This window comes from Sinocyclocheilus anshuiensis, unplaced genomic scaffold (genome assembly GCF_001515605.1).
Source record: "Sinocyclocheilus anshuiensis isolate Anshui unplaced genomic scaffold, SAMN03320099.WGS_v1.1 scaffold702, whole genome shotgun sequence".
In the NCBI taxonomy this organism is placed as follows: domain Eukaryota; kingdom Metazoa; phylum Chordata; class Actinopteri; order Cypriniformes; family Cyprinidae; genus Sinocyclocheilus; species Sinocyclocheilus anshuiensis.
This window is the reverse complement of record NW_015548184.1, coordinates 3261311-3283799: the sequence shown is the minus strand read 5'-3', so window position 1 is coordinate 3283799 and position 22489 is coordinate 3261311. Positions and strand designations below refer to the sequence as shown.

The 22489-nt window shown below is 37.8% G+C and overlaps 1 protein-coding gene across 1 annotated transcript; it reads right to left on the bottom strand.

The window, feature by feature from the left end:
* Positions 1 to 9484: 9484 nt before the first annotated feature.
* LOC107704975 (cbp/p300-interacting transactivator 3-like) lies at positions 9485 to 11447 on the bottom strand. Its single transcript, XM_016508073.1, has 2 exons — positions 11264 to 11447; positions 9485 to 10538 (listed from the first exon to the last, which is right to left on the bottom strand). The coding sequence occupies exon 2, from the start codon at positions 10527 to 10529 to the stop codon at positions 9798 to 9800; it is 732 nt and encodes a 243-aa protein (XP_016363559.1). The 5' UTR covers positions 10530 to 10538; positions 11264 to 11447; the 3' UTR covers positions 9485 to 9797.
* Positions 11448 to 22489: the final 11042 nt, after the last annotated feature.

Genomic DNA, 22489 nt, shown 5'->3' with positions numbered 1-22489 from the left:
TTTTATCAACCATATGGGGGCAGCACAACCATTATTGGTTTCTTTAGTTCTATTATTTTTAAGCTTGCTTGCTGAAAAGCACATAGATCACAGCTTTATAAAAAAATATTATCTATGTTCTTTACAGTCTTGAAGATATTTAAAATAAAATATATCATGTTTTGTTTGAACCATATGAAAGTTATATTTGGTCAGGAAATTTTTGTAGTAAAAAAAGTAAAACAAAATATAGCAAATCCAAATTAATGCAACAGTTGTCAAGAATTACCTTGTTTCTGAGTACCACGGCTATAGTGAAAGTGCACTTGTGGCGGTTTTCACTGACTGACATGAGTACACGTATAGAGCCGAGGTGAGGGGATGTCACGTACTGTAAATCTTACCACATTCTCAAAAAACAGGAAGGTGTCTTTTCGGGGTGCAACACGTTGACCAAATCCCTCAGTAAAAGTCAGTATGTGTGCACACTACGGTACACAAATATAGTGTAAATAACAGTCATGTGACTTACAAATCCTCTGTAGTTTGTAGTGTGGAAAACCCCTCCGTCATACTAGCTGAACCAGCATGTTATAGAAACATTTTGGAGTTTCAGTGTTCTCTCTGCGTGATTACAACCAGTCCAGATTTTAGTCAGACGGAATCTATTTACATCAGATCTTCAAGTCTGTGTACTTTGATTAAATGTGCTGGAGTGTTCTGTACCTTTCCAAAAACCCCAGTGGTTTTGCTCAGGCTGTGCTATCTAGATGTCATCAAGGTTTTGTATAAAATTAAGATATAGAGAAATGGAGTTCAGCTGTAAGCAAATACACCCTTGTTGAAAGATTTTACAGTGTTACTTCTCAAAACTGATTTCTCATGTCATTAATATCTTCCATGTTCACGACACACCATTCAATACACTTTGATACTAGCAAATCCCTGTATCATTCTATCATTCGTTTTTTGATTTCATATTGAAAGTAGAAAAATGAGAAAACGGCTCCTTTTTTGTTTTTTTCCAAAAAACAAGAATTCAGCTTAAATTTTCGTTTTCATTCATGGGTGGAAAAATGAATAAACAGCTTGATTACTTATTTCTATGCCATTAGCGCCCTGTATCAGAATTACAAAATGAAGGACTGTTTTCAAACAGGTTTTCTGAACACTCCCCATCGGTCATTGGTCAGATAAAACAGATAGCACTGTCCCAAGCTCACACCATTGGTTGAGCCAATGTTGCTATGTTGGGCTGGTCAAAAAATAAACAAACGTTGTTTTGATAGCACCAAAGCTTTTACAACCTTCAGGGGAAAAACCTACAAATGGCTTGCAGCCATTTATAAGAAAGGGGCAGATTTAGGGTATGTTTACATGGCAATGATGTACTAAAAACAAAAGCTTTGCGTTTTTGAAAAGTATTATGCATGCCTGACCAGTAGTTGGCAATGTCACTTTGAAAAGAAACTCACGGATGTGTACATACTGCACACGTAATAAGCATGCACATGACATTTATCGTTTTCACAAATTTGTGATTTTGTAATTTACACGGAGACAATTGGTGCGCCCCAAATTGCGTGCTTATGCACTATTCTATGACGTTTTGTAGTATAAATAGTACGAGTAGTGCGTTCACACTGAAAATTCCAAAAAGAAAAAGTACACTTTAAATACCCAGATGATGCACTTAAATAACCGAAAAAACAAAGTGTGGAATGTTGGACACTTCATGCACTCAACTGTAGCAGCTTTAATTATGTAGCGAAGGGGGAGGGGCTATCAGACTCCGATTATTAATGACAAAATAACCTTATAAAATTAATACACTACATGGTTGAGTACATAGTACATGAGTACGTATAAGTGTATAGTGTGTCATTTGGGACTTTTTTTAAGTTTGTGTTTTCAGGCCCTCAAAACGCCATTGTTGTGTAAATGAATAGCCACAAATATCAACGGTGTTGTGTAAATGCCCCCTCAATGTTTGAAAAAGTCCATAATACATCACCAGAAAGAAGTCATGTGAGGTCAAAATTAAAATAATTATAAAAAAAAAAAACATAAGATGAATCGTTCACAATGAGATCAATTATATGAATTTAGAAAATAGATAGAATTTTCATTTCACGGTTCCATTTTTTTTTTTTTTTTGGTTAACAACCATTACGCTCTTGTGGCTATACTTTGGAAATAGTGTGGATTTTTATCTTTATCCCGTATTCTAATTGTAAGTGTTTTACAAACCAAGTCACAATTTTCAATAGTCTGTGATATCTTAATTTGTACTGAACCCAGAACATTCTTTAAACACTTCATATCTGCTCCACAGAGGACCATCAAGATGTGTCAAGAACCACAGAATCCAAACTGTGATTTTCAGTCTTTGCGATCACCGTGAGTAAATTTAGAATTCAAGAGCATCCAGCAAACCCAGTGGTATCCAATCGGAAGAGCAGACAGGTGCTCTCTCAGCCAGACATGCTACAAATATAAAAATGTGTCTGTCAGACTCCTAGAATATTCTGAATGCTTAGAGCGCCGACACACTGTTGTGTGCCAGAGGGTGCTGGGTTAGTTTCTACCATCTGTGATACAGGTTTTGACCACTTCCAGTCCCCACTCAGTGTTTTACAGCTTTATAGTTTACCTAGTACTGTTTCACATCTCATCTCAGAAACCATGTTTCTCGCTGATGTTTGGGAAATGTTGCAGAGTCGTACGTCACTTCTCAGTGTGATACTAATCTCTAGCGGGCGATATCAAAACCCACATGGCTTTCTCGATCTGTTTCGTCTCGACCTGCCAAAACAGTGTTCTTGAGACTCTGCCACGGCGCTCTGGAGACATTCAGAGCGCACACTTGGATGACCTCACATGGATAGCTCATGTTCAGAGACGTCCATCTGCCCATAGGTTGCTTATGCTAGAAACTGTCATTCTTAGAGCTAAGGGATATCGGTAGTTGAGTGCTCAGCGATGAGATTAACACACAAGAGTTTAAAGCCGCCCCCACAGACACACACACATACATGCACAACACTGAACAAACAACCAACAGTGCCACTCCTACCTCGGCTTGTTGAAGCTGGCCTGGCTGAGAGGTAAGCTTCACACAGGAAAATGAATAATTTACACAGTGCCCTTAACTTCAAAAGCCCAAGGCAATAAACAGTGGAAGGGGAGGGGAACAATGGGAGCAGAGCGAAGAGAATCTCCAGTGATTTTAGCTGTCAAACACTCTTGGTGCCACAGCCTGCCTAAACATGTGTGGCATCATCATTTGCACCTATATAATGAAGATATTGATATGTGTGAAGACCTGTGATTGACCAGAGCATGAATATCCCTAGTTAAAGGTGGTTATGGTAGTTCTGTAGCTAGAGCTACTAGGTCTAGCTGACGCTCATCCAGTGGTCCAAATGAGGGTTTTTGGCTGGCAGTCAGGCGAAACAAGAGCAGGAAGTGCAGTCCATCACAATCAATTTCTAGCGTATGTTCACGCATGCATGTTCAGTGTGGGGGTAAAACCAACTGAAGTCCAAAAAACATGTTTTTATTTGAAAGACGGTTGGTTGGCGGAAGGGAAAACATGTTGATGCACGCTCCACCCATTCGATCTCTTCCTGTATTTTTCTCTCTGATATAATGATCTGAAGCTGATATAGGCTTATTAGATCACATGCTTTGTGATCTAATAAATCTTTGGCTTGAAAATAAATGATCTGAAAGGTGTTTACAGCCTGGTGCCATAAGAGAACCATTTAAAGTTGTGCTGTGATTCTTCAGAAAACCTGCTTCAAAGAACTCAGGTGGGCTTCATGTTTCCTTGTTTGCACATGATAACGTGCACCAATATGCTGAAGAACTTATGAATTCAAACTTTTTTGTAAATCCAAAGAACCAAACAGCCAAATTAGAAACTCTATAGAAATACAAAAGGTTCTTAATTAGAAGATCAATAACTTAAAGCAATAGTTCACATGTTGTTCCAAACCTTTATTACTTTCTCTCTTGTGTGGGACAGAGAAGAAAATATTTTGAGAAATGTCTCTGCATTTTTATTTTATTTTTTTTCCATACAATGGAATTCAATGGCCACCAAATCTGTTTGGTTACCAACATTCTTCAAAATATCTTTTCTTTTCCACACAAGAAGGAAAGTCATCCAGGTTTAGAATGACATGAGAGTGAGTAAATGATGATTTTTTTTGTGTGAATTATCCCTGTAAGGTGCTGCAAAGAAACATCAAAACTTTTTTGTAAGAGTTTGGTCAGAACAACAAAAGCATCACGTTAAAGGAGGCATAACACACACAGTTTCACCCAATCTCATGTTAATCTTGAGTACCCAGCAACAACTGAATGCTACCCCAGAGTCGTTCAGTGTGAAACCAACAGTGATGCGACGTCTTTGAAAATCGTGCAGTGTGAACTCGGCATTACCGTCTGCAGTTCTGAATCATGACCGGGATCTTTTCTAGCTGGGACCGCTCCATCTTTCAGTATCAAACGATGTGCAAATCCAGCATTGAACTGGGCCTTGTTTATAAAACGTTCGTCAACAAACACAGTTTGCTGCCGGGAAAAACAAACTGTATCCACTGTTCTTTAGGAAGCTGAACAAAGTTATCTTTCCCTTACAACCAAAAACACACTTCTTTGGATTGGAGACATTCTTCCCGAGCAAGATTCTTCCCGATTCTTCCCGCCTGATGAAGCGCGTTGATGGGCTCGATCTCGCTCTCCCTCTGGTCGATGCGTGCGCGGGCACGTTCTTCCAGTAGAAATGCCCATATAAGGAGTTCCTCCCTAGTTTACGTCATTAAGGAAAAAAACTCCAAAACTTTATATTTTATTATTATTGTTTATCATTTTTATGTTAATGGTTGTATTATTCTATGTGTACTATTCTTGATTTTTGAGCATTAATTAAAAAAAAAAAAAACTCTCCGAAACTTGTACGAACCCGGAAGTAAGATTATTGGCACAGAAATACTCTGTCATACGTACAAATTGTTTTTTGAAACTTTGTCCATGCTACACATGAGAATCCAACTCTTTAACAGTGTAAACAACTCTGAATGCATGAAACAGCATTGTACCCCCCCTTTAAAGTTAACATGAAAACTTAATGCCACGCACAAAAAAAAAAGGAAAAAAAATAAATACTTAAAATAAAAGTTAATATTTCATACATTTGCAGCGGTGCTCCTTCAGGCTTCATGTTCAAATATGAACACAGACCACGAACACTGTAGTTTGATTCACCAACAAATTACTGTTATGTACCATATCTTTTAATTATTTGTTCAGAAACGTTCGCAAAGTGAGGAGTTACCGCTTCGAATCCTTCCAATGAATCAACTGAATGAACTCACCGAATCAACATTCAGCTAGCCCTACTGATTGCTCACTCGCTGAGCTAGATGTCGCGTCATTGCTTAAATTACTGTTTAATATAGCCACTGCTCTTGCTTGCTGTGCTGTCAGATATCGTTTGCAGACATTTTAATACATCTCACTACAGTATTTAATTAATTGTTCTTTGAAAAAATTATCAAATATCCTCTCCTTCTAGACAAAGACATGAATTAGTAAACACCTCAGCCACAAACTGTTGTCAGGAAAGCTAAAGAGAAATTGCTGACTATGTGATATGTTGAAGAGGGGTGGTCTCCAGGATCCTTCATGGCTACTGGGTAAAACCCTACACAGAATTTCCCAGACTATTCTTCTCAATTTCAGTAAGTGGCTCTTTTTCCCCCCCAAGACATTTCTTCTTTTTTTGACCTTGTCATTTGCTCATTCTACTGAATCTAAAGCTGTTCAGAGAGCTCACTGAGAAAGAACAGTAGGTGTGTGTTCGTGTGTGTGTTTAGAGATTATTGTGGGTGGCCTCAGAGAGAGACAGCAAAAAACAGTCAACAGTACATGTCTCCTGTCACACCCTGCTTAGCGTATGTCTAGTCTGGTTCCCCAGAAGTGGATTTACACCAAGAGTTTGACAAAGTGAAAATATATGATGGCGTAATACTAAAAGGCTTTAGTACTCCAAGTATTCATAGAAAAGTTAATTATGATAAATTGTCGTTCCATTGCATTCTTTTCTGTACAAAACAATTAGCTAAGAGCTGACAGTAATAATCAGTCACCCCCAACTCTTATCTAATAGGCGGATCAGTGGTGCCATTTTAGGCCTGACCGAGGGCGCCCAGGGATGTTACATTTTATAATGTTTTCTTTCACACAATAGTTGTATGTTCCATCACCTAAGAAAGTAGCCACGCACACCTTCCCTCTCCCTGTTGTGCACACACACCTATATTTATCTTTTTTAAATTGCAAAGTTCACAAAGACAGCTGAATTCCCCAGAGAAAAGGTGAGATTACTGATACATCTTTGAACTGAAAACCCCCACTTTTCATTTCAAAGGCGTGCAGTCGAAATTCTTTTGAGCTGTTTCTATCTATAAATGTTGGATTAAATGTCACTTGGCACATGTTACTCTTACAACTTGTTTACAGTGTACTCATGTACTATCAAAACATTCAGGTCATTCAGGTGCATTTTTTAAAAAGTTTAAAAAAGCTTTTAAACATTTTGTCATATATAGTGTTTTTACGTGTTAATGAAATAAAAATAAATAATACTTTTATACTACAAAACATTTGGGGATTTTTTTATGTTTTTGAAAGAACTCTTATGATCACCAAGGCTGCATTTATTTGATTAAAAAAAAAAAAAGTATTTTTTAGTTATGTATATTTTAAAATTTAATTTATTCCTGTGATGGTAAAGCGATATTTTCAGCAGCCATTTAATGTCACATGATCCTTCAGAAATCATTATAATGTAATGATTTGGTGCTCAAGAAACATTTGTTATTATCAATGTTGAAAACCATTTTGTGGAAACCAGGATCCATATTTGTCAGGATTATCTGATGGAAAGAAAGTTCAAAATTACAGCTTTTATTTGAAATAGAAATTTGTAACATTATAAATAACTTTACTGTTACTTTTGATCAATTTAATGAGTCCTTGCTGAATTAAAGTATACATTTTTTTAAATCTTACTGACCCCAAACATTTGAACGGGTGTGTATGTTAATAAAACTAAAGATATTGATTAAAAATTGATGTCACTTTTAACACATTTATAAGGGACACAAACAGTGCCCCATCTCCCATATCTATCCCATCCCATTTATAAATATATATTTTATTGCTCAAACTAAATAGAATCTCCAAACAAAAATGACTCTTCTGTATCAATTTGGATAGATCTAGAGGATCAATCAGTTAGAAATGAGAAATTATATACATGAAGACATTGTGAATGTTAACTTATACTCACATGTTAATTCACAATACATAAGCTTCTAATTTTGCTGTTTATGGGTCCAAGACCATCTAAAGGAAAGGGCACCAACTTCAACTCAAGAACAAGTCAGAGACTAACAAGCAGTATAGTTTTTTGAAAATAAACAGGGTGGAGCCAACACTGAAACACTCTGATTGTGTCTGTTAGTTTATTCCTGGCATTCACCATCCACAGGCATTCATTTTGTATTATTAAGGCTTGTTCTGATACCAGAGGAATCCAATGCAAGTGCTACTACACAGTAACCATATTGACTTTCTTCGAGCCCTTCCTCCGCCGAGGAGGAACAGGAAGTGACAGTGGAGCGTTAACGGCTTGTCACTGCAATCTTCACCCTTCCCCCCGCCCGAACCCCCTCACCACAGCATGTCCGTAAATGGACAACACTTTGCCCTCCATTCCCAGGACAAAAACACAGGCCCAGGGTTCACATAAAGACTTGTAATGTCAAGGTAAGCACAGATTAACCTGGACAGTTTCCACTACCTCCCCCATACACACCTTTATTACATCTGAAAGTAGGTAAAAGGTTCTTGCTTTACAAGCAGGCTTGTATATAAGAGCTAATAAGTGCACACAAATGGAGAAAGTAGCTATTGCAGCACAATTCAACCACTTTGCACTAAGCATGAAACTAGTCCGTTGTTTTAAACCAAGAAAGGTTAGTCAGTGGAAGCTGTGGTGCACCAACGATTCTCAGAACTGTCGTTAGCCTAAGCAACAGCTTTTAACGGGAGTCATAGTAATTGGTTTTAATAGCACACTTCAGTTTAACCCCATGTAAAGTTAACCCTCTCAAAATTAAAGTCTGTTCATTCACCTTTGTGCAGTTCCAAACCTTTATGACTTTCATCTCCAGAACACAAAAGATGATAATTTGAACAACATTTTTGCCCATTCATTGAGGTCCAAAAACCTACTGGACCCAAATGCAGAGTTCTGTCATGAAACTCTAGATGGTGCAGTCCGATAGGTCTAACACAATATGACCTAATGACATCATTATCACATGGCACAGCTGATTGGTTCTCTCCTGTATCGGTAGCCAATGAGCTCGCTGCTCAACATTCAAATATATGACTAGTGCTTGCCGTAGCAGTTGCAGCTTGTTTCAGAAACCCTCCACCTTTCCCAGCTCCACCTGTATAGATCTGCTACGAGGTGATTCATGTATGCTATATGGGGGTTATTTCATGTATGTTATATTTGCTTCAGCAATATTTCTTACATGCTCACAGCGGCATGTTGTGGATGTATTGGCAGTAGCAAGTCTTGGTACTTGCTCTGCCACAGCAGCGTAGCAGATCTATTCCACCAAGACCAAATACATTAACATTGTCAGGTATATTACCATGCCAATCCCTCCGCGAGTTATGACAGAAATGACTTTAATTGAATGGAGAAGGAAAAAAAAGGCAACCTAACACAAACAAACATTTCAAAGTAACTTGTCTGTTCCAAAGAAGAAAAAAATGCATTAAGTTTTGGAACAACAGGAGGATGGATTTAAATTTTTGAATGAACTATCCCTTTTATGATAATGGTAGATAACTAGTGAAGTAACTGCTTTAACCAGGCAAGATTGCAATTAGAACCATTTCAAGGAGTAAACTCATATAGTTTGATATGACATGGTAACTAACCAAATAAAGCTAATCCAAGCTTCATATTTTATAACTTTTCTGCTTGCTTTTGACAGATATACATGTTTCACTCACCCCTTTTCATTTCCACAAATAAGATAAGAGACTAATGAAAAATTAGGCCAGAATTAAAACTTGGCCATCTTTATTACAAGTCACACATAGGTTTGAGCCCTCCTGGACTGTTGGGGTTGGTTGGGGAGACAAATAAATAAAAGCAACTTGATTTAAGGCAATTCTAAAGCTTAGACAGGCCAGTTGTATCACGACAGGCGTTAACCACTATTGTAAGCAAGCAGTGGTTTGGGTTTGCTCAAACTTTACCGTCCAACAAAACATCAGACTTACAGTTTGGGTCAGATGAACAAAGTTCTAAGTCTAAATTTTGAAAAACAACAATTCAGCAATACCATTCTGGGAGTTTCCCATAAACCACAGGTTCTTAATGTCATTGCTTTTTTTGTTCTATGTTAATACATCTGATAAGCAATAAATAAATACATTTTTAAATGTAAAACTGCATTGAAGACAAATAAGGTTTGAGTGTCTTTACATTGCACCAAGTTCACAGTTCTGAAGTGTTGTTACATTCATCCATGGATCGCCGCTCGGCGTTCCAGCCAGAAACAGAACTGTAGTCCTAACAGGAGCTTGACCACCCGTTTCTGTGGACAAAGAGGCATCTGATCACCTCTCGTCTTGGTGATGGCGATCACAAAAATAAATAGATCAAAAGAGCAACTTTTGCTGCCCATATCGCCTTCAAGCATCCATATGTTCCAGTCTCAGCAGCTAACGGTGCTCGGCTGCTGTTTGCTCACAAAGTCCGAGATAAAGTCAAACTCGTTCTGTCCCAGAAAGAGTTCAGGGAGTTCCTGCACCCTGTCCAGTCCTAGTTCCATGACCAGCGACGTCAAAACTTCTTCGTCAATCAAATCGGCGTCCATGCCATTGAGACTGAGAGCCGGGCCAGCCATATGCTGCATGTTGCTCAACTGGGCCTGACCCATGCGGAACTGCGCCCCATTCCCCATGTGGTTGCCGTTCATGTGTCCCAGAGGGTGTCCATGGTACTGGGTGTTGAGTTTCTGAAGGTGCATGCTAGCCATGAGCTGTTGGGAAGTGAGACCCCCGCTCATGTACTGTTGTTGTTGTGGCGGAGGCTGTTGCTGCTGCACTTGGTGCATGTGGTGGTGCTGTTGGTGCTGCTGAACATGATGTTGCTGCTGCTGGCCCTGGTTGTTGAACATCATGTTAGTTGACTGCATTTGGTGGTGACCCATCTGTCCATTCATAGGCCCCACCATGTTGGCCCTCTGGCGCATGGCAGCCTCCATGTTTCCCTGAGGCCCCGCTCCATAGTGCATCATCTGTCCATTGGGCATTGCTCTCAGGCCGGGCTGGGGCGCATGCTGCTGGGGGCCCGCTTGCAGGCCTCCATTCATGCCCATCCGGTAGCCATGCAGACCCCCGTTACCCTGTCCATGGTTCATGGGCATCATCATGTGCTCTGCCATAGAATCTCCCTTCAATGAAACAGATGATATTAGGTTTAGAATTGGACTATTGACAACAGAAGCAAGTTGTTTTACGCCCAGATTAATTGCCCACAAATTCTATAAATGCACAATGAAATCTAACAGTTTTTATTAAAAATTTTGCAAAGACTACACTAATTTCCACTCTCATTGAACAGGTAGGAGAGACGTCTTTTTTGCACCCTTCAGCCCACCTGACTGCCCACTCAACACACTACAACCTCTTAAGTCCCAATGATGCACATCCAAACAACACTTTTGAAATTGAATGGAGTATTATTCTCAGTACTAAACCTTTCACACAGCCTCCATCTAAATAAATTAAAAGTATATTTTTAACCACTAGATCTAAACAATGAGGACAACTGAAAATGCATTTTAATTAAACCCTTAAATTTGTGTAAGAAAAAAATATTACACGCCATTTTTATATTATAATCCTGTACGTTACACACAGAAATTTAAAGAATGCACAACATCAATCCAAAGAAAGTCACCGTGCAGTGAAGCAAACAATGGATCTGCCACCCGAGCTCTAAAACACTGGCGCTGTCTTAAAAACCTACAGAGCTGCCTACCTAGACAGCATTTGGACATCGCAAGCGCGTAAAATGCTACACGCGCTTATGACGACTAAAATGCTGTCTAGATAGGCAGCACACTGCGTTTTAAAACACAGTCCGTGAGTTTCTCAAGCGTTTTGAATCTCTTACCCCGTGTCCTGTGCTCAGTGACTCCGCTGCGGCAGGACAAATGAGCTTTATCTGTTCAAAAGCCTCTGAAGAATTACACTTTATATTCCACAAGGTGAAGCTTCATACTCCAGCGGACCGACGCACAAAAGAGCGCTGCTCACAATCTTCCAACGAGAGAGAGAGTGTGTGTTTTCTGGGTCAACTCAACGGGCTTATATACATGAGAAAAGAGGAGAGGTGGAGCTATCGTTCACTCTCTATCCTTTGTTGTCATTGGCCCTGATGCTTAATATCAGTGTGCATAGAAACCCCTAGCGGTTTCTGTCAAACACTGGCCAATTTCTGTCTTCAGATTTTGGGTTGTTTTTCTGTTTCTGATTTAAAGTGAGCAGGAAATCTCTTCAGAAGAAGCTGATCTGTTTGATTTTAAGTAAAGCTTAAGGGCAAGATAGATAGATATATATATATAGATATATACACATATATATGTATGTAAAATGTTGATGATGCTGAATTCAGAGAGATAGATTGTTGGATTGATGGATGGATGGACAGACTGACAGACAGACGGACGGACGGACGGACAGATAGATAGATAGATAGATAGATAGATAGATAGATAGATAGATAGATAGATAGATAGATAGATAGATAGATAGATAGATAGATAGATAGATAGATAGATAGATAGATAGATAGATAGATAGATAGATAGATAGATAGATAGATAGATAGATAGATAGATAGATAGATAGATAGATAGATAGATAGATAGATAGATAGATAGATAGATAGATAGATAGATAGATAGATAGATAGATAGATAGATAGATAGATAGATAGATAGATAGATAGATAGATAGATAGATAGATAGATAGATAGATAGATAGATAGATAGATAGATAGATAGATAGATAGATAGATAGATAGATAGATAGATAGATAGATAGATAGATAGATAGATAGATAGATAGATAGATAGATGATGGACAGATAGATCGATAGATAGATAGATACACATATATATGTATGCTGAATTCAGAGAGATAGATTGTTGGATTGATGGATGATGGACTGACTGACTGACAGACGGACGGACAGACAGACACACAGACAAGACAGACAGACAGATAGACAGATAGATAGATAGATAGATAGACAGACAGACAGAGTAAAAAAATTAAGTTGTAAATAAAACAAAGATTATTGGAGAACATTTTACAAGAAAGTAGGCTACGTTTTCAGTGTTTCTACTTCAGTATTTAATGTTTAATTCAACGCCAATTCAATAACTCCTCATGCATCTAACCATAGATAACAAACATATCCACTCTGATTGAAGACAAAACATTTTTAGATTAATAATCCTATTGTTTATCAGTCTAGTTTAATATATGTCCTTAAGTGTTGTTCTCCAGAGCTGTTTTTGTTTTGGTCATTGTGAGTGCTTATACATTAATGTGAGTGTGTGTGTGTGTGTGTGTGTGTGATCTGGTGGCTCTGTGGCAGTCCATGTGACCCAGCGCTCGCTCTGCTGTGCCGTGTCTTTGATGGGTGTGAGAGAGAGGGGAGGGGAAAGGAATGCTGGTGCTATTCTGGGCCACCGGCTGGAGTGGTGGTGGTGCAAACTTGGGCTGCATGTGCAATTTATTGGAAGTTGCAGAGCACAAGGTAAATAGTGGGGTACCTTCCTACTGGTTCAGGTCCGATGATCTTGATGAAGATGGTATAACATACCAAACTGGACCCTGATCACTTGCTCTGAACACAACAACACTGGGCTTGTCTGTTAGAGAGAACGGAATCAACATTCTCTGTTTTGTCACAATAGCTCTCTGTTTACTCAGAGGTCAACACTGGTCAGAGCAGAACCTCACACCTCTAAAGTGCACTATCTCTTGAGAAATTAACATCTCAATTCCAATGTCTTTGTTTTGTGTTATTACCAAGACCTTGGGTGTAATTTGTATGATAATCTGTTCACACCTTCAACAGCTTGCTGCACTTCTAAACTGTTAAAGACAAATTTTGTGGTGTTAGGAAATATGGGACAGAAGTCACATCACAATATACGTCAAAGATAAGTTATCATGATAACTAAGTATAAACTGACAGTCCACACTAGACCAAGTAAAAAGTTCAGCTTGTACAAAACTGTGCAACAAGATCATCTTCAGTAACACCAGCGAGTTCTTCATTGTTCCTTCCTTGTCATTGTTTATCTGGATACCAAAAGTCATCTGGAAGCACAGTTGAAAACTGTGTATGTATGTTGGGTTTGCTCATGATTATAATACTAGTCACGTTATTATGGATCATCTAGCATTACCATATTCAAACTTCTCGAAGAAACAAATTGAGCTTCTGCTGCATGAAGCATACATATTTTTTTAAACAGTTACTAAATAGAGATATGCACAAAGAAATAGGTCAATTATTTGCTCTCTAAATTACTTTAATTTTTGTAGTAGCTTTTTATGGGTTGTTTTTGATTATTTTGTTGTTGTATATTTCAATTACTTATTTTGTCAAGAAATTTCATTCAGCTTTTATCTATGAAGGTAGATGACATAACATGTCCATATGATTTTTTAAATCAATCAAAAATGTAGGTAAAATTTTAATGAACATATGAAGGATTTTTTTTTTTTTACCGTTTTTACCTATGCTTTTCCTTCACTGGTTCATTTTAAATTATCCTGCAGTGTGACAAATGAAAAGTCAACAAATGTCACACCACATGTTTAACTTTTCTTAACTCTTTAATGTAAATTGTCATAGAGTGAAATGTAAAAAGTCTTGGACCCCAATCAGACTAGTGGCCACTTTACTAATGGGGATCGAAATAAATAATGGAATACAAAGACTTTCACCACGCCGTTTGTACTTACAAAATGTAAGTTTTTAATCTAGAGTCAGGTGTTGTGATTCTCTAATAGAATAAAGCAGCTGTGGTTAAATCAATATTCCAGTGAGAATAATCACACCACGTATTCACAATTACCTGTGCATTAGACCTCATCCGTTCCTCGAGGCAGATGCACGGTCCACTGAGAACTCAGCTTCGGGAGCTGCTTATTTACCTACAATGCCTCAGCTTTACGAAGGTGTGCATGTAGACATGGAGGATTAATGTCTATTGACACAAACATTTCAAACATGTGATTAAGCCTAAACAGCTAGACGTGTATATCAGCACCACAGCCCTGAAGACTTGCCCTACAGTTAGTGGTTTAGCGTCCAGCTTAGACAACTAGTTTGCCGGCTTGTTTGTACAGTGTGTGTCTGGTCGGCCATGGGCTCGTCCTCCCCCACACCTGATTAGCAAAGAGGCAAGAAGCTGGAGGAGGGGCCGACCAACTGCCACCAAGATCTGCCTGCTAAAGGACACGAGAGACTAAATACAGTTGATAACACATCAAGACTGTAGATTGTATGTGTAAAACTGACAGTTTTATCAGGCTAGTTTTGCTCCCATTTCCATGGTCACCAAAGAATTACTGTTTCTTGTGGAGATGTTGCTATAGGCTTCTTCAACCCGATCTCACAGCAATTTGCACGAGATGGCTAATTCATATGACCTTGCTCATACGAATTTGTACATTATGTGAAAAATCATACGTATTTTATGAGATGGCAAATTCGTAGGAATTCATACAAATGACCACCCCTAACCCCGCCCCTAAACCTACCCCTCACAGAAAATGTACAAAATCATACGAGTGAGGTCGTACTAATTCGTACCAATTAGCCACCTCATAAAATATGTACAAATTGGTCGTGAGATAGCATTGGTTTCTTTTTGCCTTTATTTTAGTCTTAATTCACATTCTTAGTCTTATACTAATTGAGTCACCAGTGCACACTATACTAAATACATAGCAAAGTTTGTCATCGTAATTTTTAAAAACTGGCTCTTAATCTAAAAGAATTTTGCCTGATGTCACTGAGGCCTTTCGGCCTACTGGACAACCAGTATTGGTAACCAATAACTAAATAGCTCGGCATTGTTGTAACTTATTCTGGCGCCATTGTGATATGCGATACCCAATTTTCAACATCCAAACGATTTATGAAATCCCGTCCTACAGTTTTTTCTTTTAAATAGCTTTTTCTTATTTTTTTTTGGAAATCCGCCAACATTCAATAGTTTGAGGTACATTTTACAGTACTTTTTTTTTTTTTTTTGGAAAGAAATTAATACTTTTATAAAAGGATGCATTAAATTGATCAAAAGTCACAGTAAAGACATTCATAATGTTACAAAATGCTATTCTTTTAAACTTTAAATTCATCAAAGAATCCTAAAAAATGCATCGTTGTTTCTAGAAAAATATGAAGCAGCACATTAACTGTAATCAACATTAATAATAATAAGAAATGTTTCTTGAGCAGCAAATCAGCATATTAGAATGATTTCTGAAGGAGTATGTGACACTTAAGACTAGAGTAATGGCTGCTGAAAATTAAGCTTTGCCATCATAGGAATAAATTACTTTTTAAATGTATATATTAAATATATAGAGTTATTCTTAATTGTAATAATATTTCAGAATATTATACAATATATTTCACTGTTTTACTGTATTTTTCATCAAATAAATGCAGCTTTTAGTTAGCATTAGTTAGCATCCCCAACCTTTTGAATAGTAGTGTGCATCACATTGTGGAAGTAAACAAGAGCAGCAAACAGCTATTTTTTTTTTTATAAATTTCCTAGAAAACCATAGATGTTACAGCATGCTATGGCATATGTAAGAGTGTTTTTGTCACTCAAGACACTTTGTCTCGCTTTGCTATGAGGAGATCAGACTCTGTCCCAGCCACCCCAACCCCCTCCAACCCAGTTACAGAAACACTTCACTATCTACCTTGTTTATTTAGCTCCAAAGTGACCCCTCTCTCTCTCTCTCTCTCTCTCTCTCAAGAGTTGAGCAGCTGGATTTCACCCTTGTGTTTTCAATAGATTTCTTAGTAAGGACTAGGAACTCGTTTTCATCACGAAATGGAAGTAATATGTGTCACCAGGGTCATATCAGGTCAGGTTTTGGGTGTTGGCTGCCTTACAAGTGCACTCCCAGTAAATATATGATGTAATTATGAGTTGCAACAGTTCGAGTATAATTTAGCTGTGCAATTTATTGTTGACTTCCATGGAATGTTAAAAACAGTGTAAATCAGTCCGAATGTTATATATATGACGACTTGGGTTATTTTTATATGGGTCTTGCACAAGACGCATCATACGGCATGATGGCTGTAATATAACAAAACCGGCATTTTATTTTGTGACTGGTCCTGTAACTTGCAACGCCACAATAATAGGGCATAGTTCAGATTTTCCCAAGACTGCATGTATGACAGCAGGAGCGGGACCTTCTACTGTTTCACCAAAACAGAAACACACCTGCTGGGCTTCAGAGAATCTTCTCCCCACCCCCCACTTATCCAACCCTTCCCCCAAAACCCTGCATATCCATAATGCTTTGTCTTATTCTACAGATCAACTTCTCCTGAAGCACCAAGACTTAACACACACTTAACAGAATAAAGAGCGTTGCCACCCACTCAAGACACGGGCCATTGAAGGTGTTCATCTCAGCGCTCTAGAACCAACATAGGCGTTACCTTATAAAGCTTAGCGGCTGGCCCATAATCACCAAGCTACCTGTTGGAGCATTCGCAGATAATTAAGGAAAAGATGTTCTCAGAAGATCAGGATGGCAGCACCATCTGCTATTTTGTTGACTGCTTAAACAGTGATGTTGGTTAGCCTACTTGACTTTTGGCTACATGCAGACTTTGGTGTATTCGTGAACTTCAGTTCTGGTGGTTTCAGCACCTGCAGACCCAGTTTTGTTCACGCAAAACAATCTGTTTCAGTTGTGATCTGTGCACCATTTTTGCATGATCTTGCACCCTGGTGCAGCTGTGGGACCTGTAAGAATTCACGTCCTGCTTGTGTTGTTGTTCTAAAAGTGTGTGACTCAGTGTTTATGACTCTCACCGTATGTACAGTGGAGCAGGTTTTGACAGAAGGCATTGTGGGTGCCCACAGCCTTGAATGTATAACAGCCAGATGGTTCTCGAAACTATTAAACAATGTATTTTTTTCTAAGCTTTAGAAAATGGTGTTTGCTGTGTGTGTGTGTGTGTGTGTGTGTGTGTGTGTGTGTGTGTGTGTGTATACATAGGCTACAATAACATTAACAAAAATTAAATAGACAATTACACGAATGAATCAAAAATAAATGTGAAAAAAAGTTTTTGGTACCTAATCTTCTTCATTTGTGTGAGTGAGATAAATAAGATAAAATAATTTGGGCTTTTAAATTAGTTAGTAAAACATACATTTATAGTTAATAAATAAATTAATAAAACAACATTTAAATATTTTAAAATATGAATTGAATATCAGTTCAAAATATTATCCCAAAAACTATCTTAAAAATTATATACTGTTGATTAGGTCAAGATCTCTGAGGTGTGATGGATGGAATCTGGGAGGATATAGATATTTAATGTTTAAAACTTTATTTTCATGCTAGGTTGATTGTATGTTATACTGTAAAAAAAAAAAACGTTTCAGCTTAAAATAGTAATTGTTTGTGCAACCTTAAAATTGTAAGTTTTGTCAACTCAAATATTCTAGTTGTCACACATTCCAAACTGACTAAACTCAAAATTTTAAGGCAGCACGAACACTTTTTTTACAGTGTATACAACAGTTCTTAAATAATAATAATAATAATAATAGAATATAATAATAATTTGAGCTTACAATGCTTTTTAAAAGTCACAAGACAACAGAGTACATCATATTCTTAAAAAGTGTTTGAAAGCGAATATTAATTCTTAATGTTCTTCAGAGACCATATACACTCTTAAAAATAAAGGTTCTTTATTGGCATCAATGGTTCTATAAAGAATCTTAAACATTCATGGAACCTTTCAAATGCCGAAAAGGTTCTTTATAGTCGATAAAGGTTCTTTAGATTTCTAAAATGTTCTTCAAAAACTTTTACTGAAAGCTTCTTTGGGGAACCAAAAAATGGTTCTTCTATAGCATCACTGCAAAAACACCCTTTTGGAACCTTTATTTTTAAGAGTGTAAGCAGTGGTTGATATATGTAATTGAGTTTTTTGATCCAAGATAAACTGAGCTGAGAATTGTAACCCAATTTTTTCCCTTATTACTGTCACACTGAAATCACCCAATTCTATGTTAGCTGTCAAAACCACCTTGTAAAACTGTAACTAGTGCAGTGCTCTCAGTTTTATTTTCCTGTCATCATCAAACAGCGAAACTAAAGTTTGATTCTATCTGCACTCAACCCCCCCCACCCCTTATTTTGTGTTGTGGTGTTGAAGTGGCTGAGGGGCTGGGGGTTTGTTATTGTTCAGACTTCTCATACGAGAAATGTCTATAAATACATGCAGTGCTTCCTCTTGGTGAACAGAACGCCCCATCTCTGGGAAGTGGAGGCTGCTGGACATGGTGAGTCAGGGCCATGGGAGAGGACAGTGGGTGGATACACGGCCACTGAGGAAGAGTCTTTCGCTTTTGCACGAGAGGGTCTTGTTTCAGGGAGCGAGAGCAGTGTTTGACTTCTCTAAACCCCTTTTTAGAGAGTGCCACATCCTGTTGAAGCAGCCCTGCAAATGAAACTAGAATCATCATCACTGGATTTAAAGCTAATAGATAAAAGCACTAAAATATTATATTCATTGGAGAATTGTGTTGAAATTTACTGCGCATGGTTTGTACTATTCCTGTTCAGAAATACACCTCAGTGAACCTTTAAATGGTGCTGAGATTCACTTTCCACTGTTAGTAAATCACTGTTTACTCCACTCTTGTCCATGCTTAGGTACTGAAAGTCTTGATCATTAATGGTTTATGGAGACAAGGGCAATCCATCAGTTCTCGATCCGTGAATACAGGGCAGAAGTCAGTACAGGAGATCAATGAAACGCTTCTGCGCTGTCACTATAGGTTTGTGATTATTACAAAATATCCAAAAGCTGTGCAGCAAGCCTCTCCAATTAAAATAACTGCATATTAAACATCCTTTCTTAGTAGAAGTATTTGAACACAATTTATTGTATGCAAAATTATAAATATCGACTCGGGGGATGTTTGGTAAAATAAAATAAAATGAAATAAATAATTTATTTACATTTTATTAATAAAATAAAATGATATTAAAAAAGTATTAAATATTGCTTGAGAATGGATTTGAAGTATGTCATATTAACAATTCCAAATTGAAGCTATGCTCGCAGTGTGACATAAAAGAGAACCACAATTACAAGAAATAGAAAGTAAATTAGTGACTTTTTTGCGATAGGAGGAACTAGGCAGTGATTCCTTGCCATGGAAACTCCCATACGCATTCAGTAACACTACGATCTCTCTGCAAGTGTCATGTTTATTCAAAAAATGACACAAGAAATTGTCTTATCAGCGAGTGCTGGATGTGATCTTTAAATGTTTGTAAATCTCCAATTGTTTGTGTCATTCAGGGATTATTAAACTGTGGGTATTTTCCACAGGAATTTCATTACGGGGGTTTTGAGCTGTAAAAGAGGGTATTTGCACATTGGAGCACATGGAGCACAATGGTGACATTTTACTTCAGCCATTGTTTGTTGACATTTGAAAACAGCCATATCTACCCATTGTGTTATCGCAAGTTTGAAAACATTGAAACCACCACTCTACTGGGAAACCCTACTTAATACCATAAAAATGCGACTTTATTTGAAACAAGTTATTAATGATTAAATAGATGTTATTTCTCTGTGCCTGTGATTTCAATCTCACATTATAATTGTTTGACGTTTAAGATATTTTAATGCATTTTCACTTTCACTTTTCACAATAGTGAATCATTTTAATTCACAACCTTTCCTCCAATCTTGGCACTGGGCACACAGCCATGACACAAGATGGCTGGCAGCCTGAATAAACTGAGAGAGTGCGAGGGACCTGTATGGATAACAGATAAGTATCTTGCGTGAGAATCCTCGGGAGACGAGACGAGGTGGGAAAGAGCGAGAGAAGAGCTGAGCGTGCAGTGACGCTAAGAATGCTGCATGAAGCTTTTATTATCCCCTAGTCCAGTTAATGAGGTGGTGCTTCTTTAATAATTAGCGGGGAGACTGAGGCATATTTCCATAGCAGAGCCTAAGGATGCAGAGGGCATCGGGGACGGTACGAAGAATGTGGGACGCATCAGAGACGAGCTGGAAAGCACATGCTGAGCTGCAAAAGAAAGATACACACGTGTGTTTTCAGATGTGTGTGTGTGCAGAAGTTTGCTTGTATGTGTGCTTGGGAAATGAGCACTCAGTTTAGAATCCTGAGGATCTGAGAGCGTGTTTACACTTTGTCTAACTATCAGATTGGGATAAGATCCAGTGTAAATGCAAACCTAGATGCCCCAGGAGGTGGTTTAAGAGACAACCTGATGCATTTACACTTGTGACTCAGTCATCTGGTTGGTCAGGCCACATATGTAAAATGTACTCCTCTTAAATGGAAATATGTCAACATAAGGATGTTAAAGTGCCTCACAATTACAGTGAGTAATCATGAATGAGACACATGGATGGAGAAACCACAAAAATAAAACACTAATTGAGGCTAAGAGAGTGTTCAACAGAAAATGTCATACCGGCATTCATTTTAAGTATGTCATTAATAACTTAAAATAAAATAAAATAAAATTGTAAATAAAAGTTTAAGCAGCTTTAGCAGCATCCCAAAAGTGAACACCATTATATTTGCATATAGCGCTGGAAGAGTAGAAAAATTTACCGGTATGTTGAATCACATTTATGTAAGTACAAACGGAATACACATAACTAACTGGACAACAAGCCGATTGATCAAGACACACAAAATCACTAAACAGGCCTTTTGAAGTGTTCACAAGTTGGATAACAATATTATTAAGTTAAATAAAAAAAGTAAAGTAAAATCAAATGTAAAATGCAAAATAAAAGAACAAATGTAATTTAAAAATGTAAAATAAAATAAAAAAACTAAACTTTTAGGGTCAAATGGCTCAAAAGAGTGTATAATCCCATGTATAAATAAAATACCCATAACCAGCTGGACAGCAATCCAATTGACCGAGACACACAAAATGACCAAACAGGGCTAATGAGTATTCAGAAGTTGCAAGGTGCTCTTTTCAAGGCTGAAACTGCATATTGAGGATTTGTGGAAAATAAAATAAAAAGTAATTAAATTCAATAAAAATTTAATTAAATTGAAATTAAATCTGAAAAAATAAAATTGTGCATAATATTGAAAATAAAATAAAATGTAAAATAATAACATTAAAAAAAATAAAAAATTCAGTAAAATAAAAATGTAAAAAAAATAAAAAAAATTAAATGAAATATATTTAGGCTTAAATGGCATCTGGTACCTTATTACTTGCACGTATTCATGCACAAGTTGTAAGAATGTAAGATCCCTTTACTGTTTCACTAAAACACACAACATACAAAAGAACAAGCCAAGAGCCACATTCTTGACACCCAACCCCATTACCCTCCCCCATTAATATACACCCTTCCCCCACCAAAGCACACCGGCCTGCGTTCACACACAGACTCTCAGGGGCGCTGGCTGTGCTGCTTGCCCTCGATGTGTGTGTGTGTGTGTGCAAGGTGGAGAGGGGGGATGTTTTCTCTTTAGACAGCTAATTGACTCACAGATGTCAGGATGAGACGACAGAGGGGTAGCAGTGCAACACACACAGAGTCAAAACGGTCTGCAAACAAATCTGTTATGGCCACATCAAAGGTCTAGTTCTTCTGGTATAAATAAATCCACGGCACAAACAGAGTTAGCAGAGCAAGACCACACGACCGCGAGCCAATCAGTCCTCGTACACGCAACATGCATGCAGACCCAAACACACAAACAGACACACAACACCTTGTGAGACGCTTTCACTGCTGCCAACAAACCAACTCCTGCTGTAACTCAACCTGAGCTGGTGTTTTGAACAGCACACCAGTACTGTGCTCTATTATGAAGAGACTTGTGTATAATCTATAATGAAGGGTTCCCCATGTAAAAGTCACTTTAATTTTCTTGAGAGAAAGAATAGAAAGACATAGTGATGACATATAAAACTTTCAAGACAACCATGCAGGTTTTTAAAGGCCCTGGGGTTTTTTAGTCCTTACCTAAATAAATAAATGTGTGTGTGTGTTTGTGT